The 2,565-nt window shown below is 56.2% G+C and overlaps 1 protein-coding gene across 1 annotated transcript; it reads right to left on the bottom strand.

Moving 5' to 3' along the window:
* Nucleotides 1-515: 515 nt before the first annotated feature.
* Nucleotides 516-2,565, bottom strand: AYO20_02866 (hypothetical protein; the record flags this gene model as incomplete). Its single annotated transcript, XM_022641170.1, has 4 exons — nucleotides 516-1,371; nucleotides 1,499-1,849; nucleotides 1,945-2,365; nucleotides 2,457-2,565. The coding sequence occupies 4 exons, from the start codon at nucleotides 2,563-2,565 to the stop codon at nucleotides 516-518; spliced, it is 1,737 nt and encodes a 578-aa protein (XP_022502701.1).

The raw sequence follows: 2,565 nt of genomic DNA on the forward strand, positions 1-2,565 counted from the left end.
GGGAAGACTGGACAAGGGGGAGATAGAGTGTGTGAGAGAGGAAGAAGAAGACGACATCTGGAGCAGACAAACAGAATTCATCCCCAGTCAATCAATGTTGATATGTGGCATGTCAAAAACGTCAAAACGTCCAAAAATGTCCAGAGATATTAGCCCAATGCAACGTCGAATGCCCGAATTTGGGGAACGACGACGACGACAAAGCAAGTGTTTGGGCGGGGGGGGGCGCAATCTGTGTGTGGTCTCGACCCGTCGACGTTTCTATGTATGTTATGGAAAAGAAAACCAAGCTACTTTAATTTCAATGACGGACGGATTTGCCTTGTATAACTTACAGACTTGATCTGTCTTACGTACTTACCTCTGGGGCGCCAGGTGCGTCTGTCTAACCTACTAGGCTACTGGCTAGGAACCTATGTAGGTACGTACATGGAGCAAGTAGTGCAGTGAGGAGGTTATTTTACCTGGCAGGCCCCAACAATGTGAACGCAGGAGATACGCAGTGTCCATCTATCTCAATCTTGGACAAAAACCCTTGCGAAATAGGTGCCCAAATCCGTGTCCGCATCAAGGGTGGTGGCGAACCCGATGATGCCGTCTGGGCGGACGACCACCACGGCGCCGCTGCCCACGCTGACGCCGTACCTGGCGTGCGCGGTCGAGTCGGGGTCGTAGTACGCGTCGCCGAAGCGGGCCACGCCCAGGGCCTCGTCGGCCTGCGGCTTGTTCCCTGCGACGACGGTCACGAGGCTCAGTTTGTCGAGATGTCCGCGCATGCTGTCGCCGTCGAGGTACGTCCTGAGATTCCTCACCTTCTTCCCGGTCAGGAGTGGTTCGCCCGCGAAGACGACGAGCGAGAACAGGCCCACGTTCTTCATCAGCGTGTGAAGCCTCGTGGGGATCCGGGCGCCGGGCCCGTAGACGGCGACATCGGGCGCCCGCCAGCCGCAGGGCACCGTGGTCGACTTTGTGGTCACGTTCAGCATGTTCGCCCCGTACCGGATGCCCAGGCCGATGTTGAACTGGACGTTGTCTTCTAGAGCTCTGGCCAATAGCGCAGTCGGCTCCGTTGACGAGAGGCCACCCGCGACGGCCAACTCGGGCGGGACGGTCCCGGATATCAGCGCGGAAAAGGTCTTGTCCAGACGGATCAAGTGCTGCGCGACAGGTCGCCGTTCGCTGTCGTACGTGTCCAGGATCGAGGCGTGGTACCAGCCCTTTAGCACCCCAGCCAGCTTCCACGCGAGGTTGAAGGCGTCGTGCACGCCCGTGTTCATGCCCTGCGCCGTCCCTGAGGAGTGGCTGTGGCAGGCGTCGCCGGCGAGGAGGATCCTGTCTTTGACAAAAGTATCTGCGAGGGAATGTCGCACGCTGTTATGAGAAGTCGGTTCTGGTCAGTGCGTTGTGGTTGCCGGTCCAGTGCATCGCTCGTCAGCGAGTAGAACAGTCCCTCCTTGGGTAGGGGAATGTAAGTGGATTAACTTGCAGGAACTCTTACTTGTATACTGTGTACCAATCCACGCACTTGTATTCCCAGGAGAATGGCTTGACTGCCAGCTTAGCCTCGTCGACAGCTTGCTGCTGCGTCATGTTTTCGCCGTATTTAATCATCATATCTTGCGAAAGTGCGAATCCCACTCTGGTACGGCCGTGGTCCAGCGCTGCGCAAAACACGTTGCCGTGTGTGGGTGATTCGAGATGCGCAAAGCCTTCGCGAGAGTCTGGCATATCCGTCTCCACAACACCGTCGACGCGCACCCAGCGGAGGGTTGTACTATCTGTTGCCGACGAGATACTGGCGAGGTGACGGACAGCGGAGTGGGCACCGTCAGCGCCGACGAGGTAGTCTCTGAAGGAATTCAGTTCCCGCGTCACATAATAACCTCGTCCATATCGACACTCATCGGGAGCGGATGGGGAATAGAGGAGGCCGCTAACACTCACCCAGCAATTGTCCGGACTTCTGAAGTATCCACGTTCTTGACTTCAACCTTTACTGGACAGGAGTGGCCGTTCTTATCCCCCTCGTGATCAGTCTGTGCGGTCAAGCTCCTCAACTCCCATCCACTCGCAACAACTCCACCAAGTTTCTCGTACTCGGCCTTCAAAATGTCCTCTGAGTACTTCAAGCGGATGTTGAGCATGTAGTCCAGAAATGTATGTCCCTGCATGGCGTCAAAAACATGGCGCATGCCCCGTGTGCTGTCTCGTCTCCCATCTTTGTCGTAGTTGACACCACTTCGCGCCACGAATCCCACCTGATTTAGGCGCGTGAGAAGGTCATACTGGTCGAACATTTCCAATGTGCGGGGGAATAGTGTACATGCGCGGCCGTACATCGGCAGCTTATGCTTTTCGAGTCGTTCTGCCTCCACAGAAGTGCAGATGTGATGGGTTAGCGGAAGAAAAGAAGAGCACAGAGGCCTGGCAGACAGCAATCAGAATGTCGCTCTTACCGACAACACAGGTCTTGATGCCCATGCGCTGCAGCCCGTAGGCCGTCAACAAGCCCACTGGCCCTCCACCACATATCACCACATCGTAGCGATCTCTGAAACCAGCCAT

The sequence above is a fragment of the Fonsecaea nubica genome (assembly GCF_001646965.1).
Source record: "Fonsecaea nubica strain CBS 269.64 chromosome Unknown Scaff13, whole genome shotgun sequence".
Taxonomy (NCBI): domain Eukaryota; kingdom Fungi; phylum Ascomycota; class Eurotiomycetes; order Chaetothyriales; family Herpotrichiellaceae; genus Fonsecaea; species Fonsecaea nubica.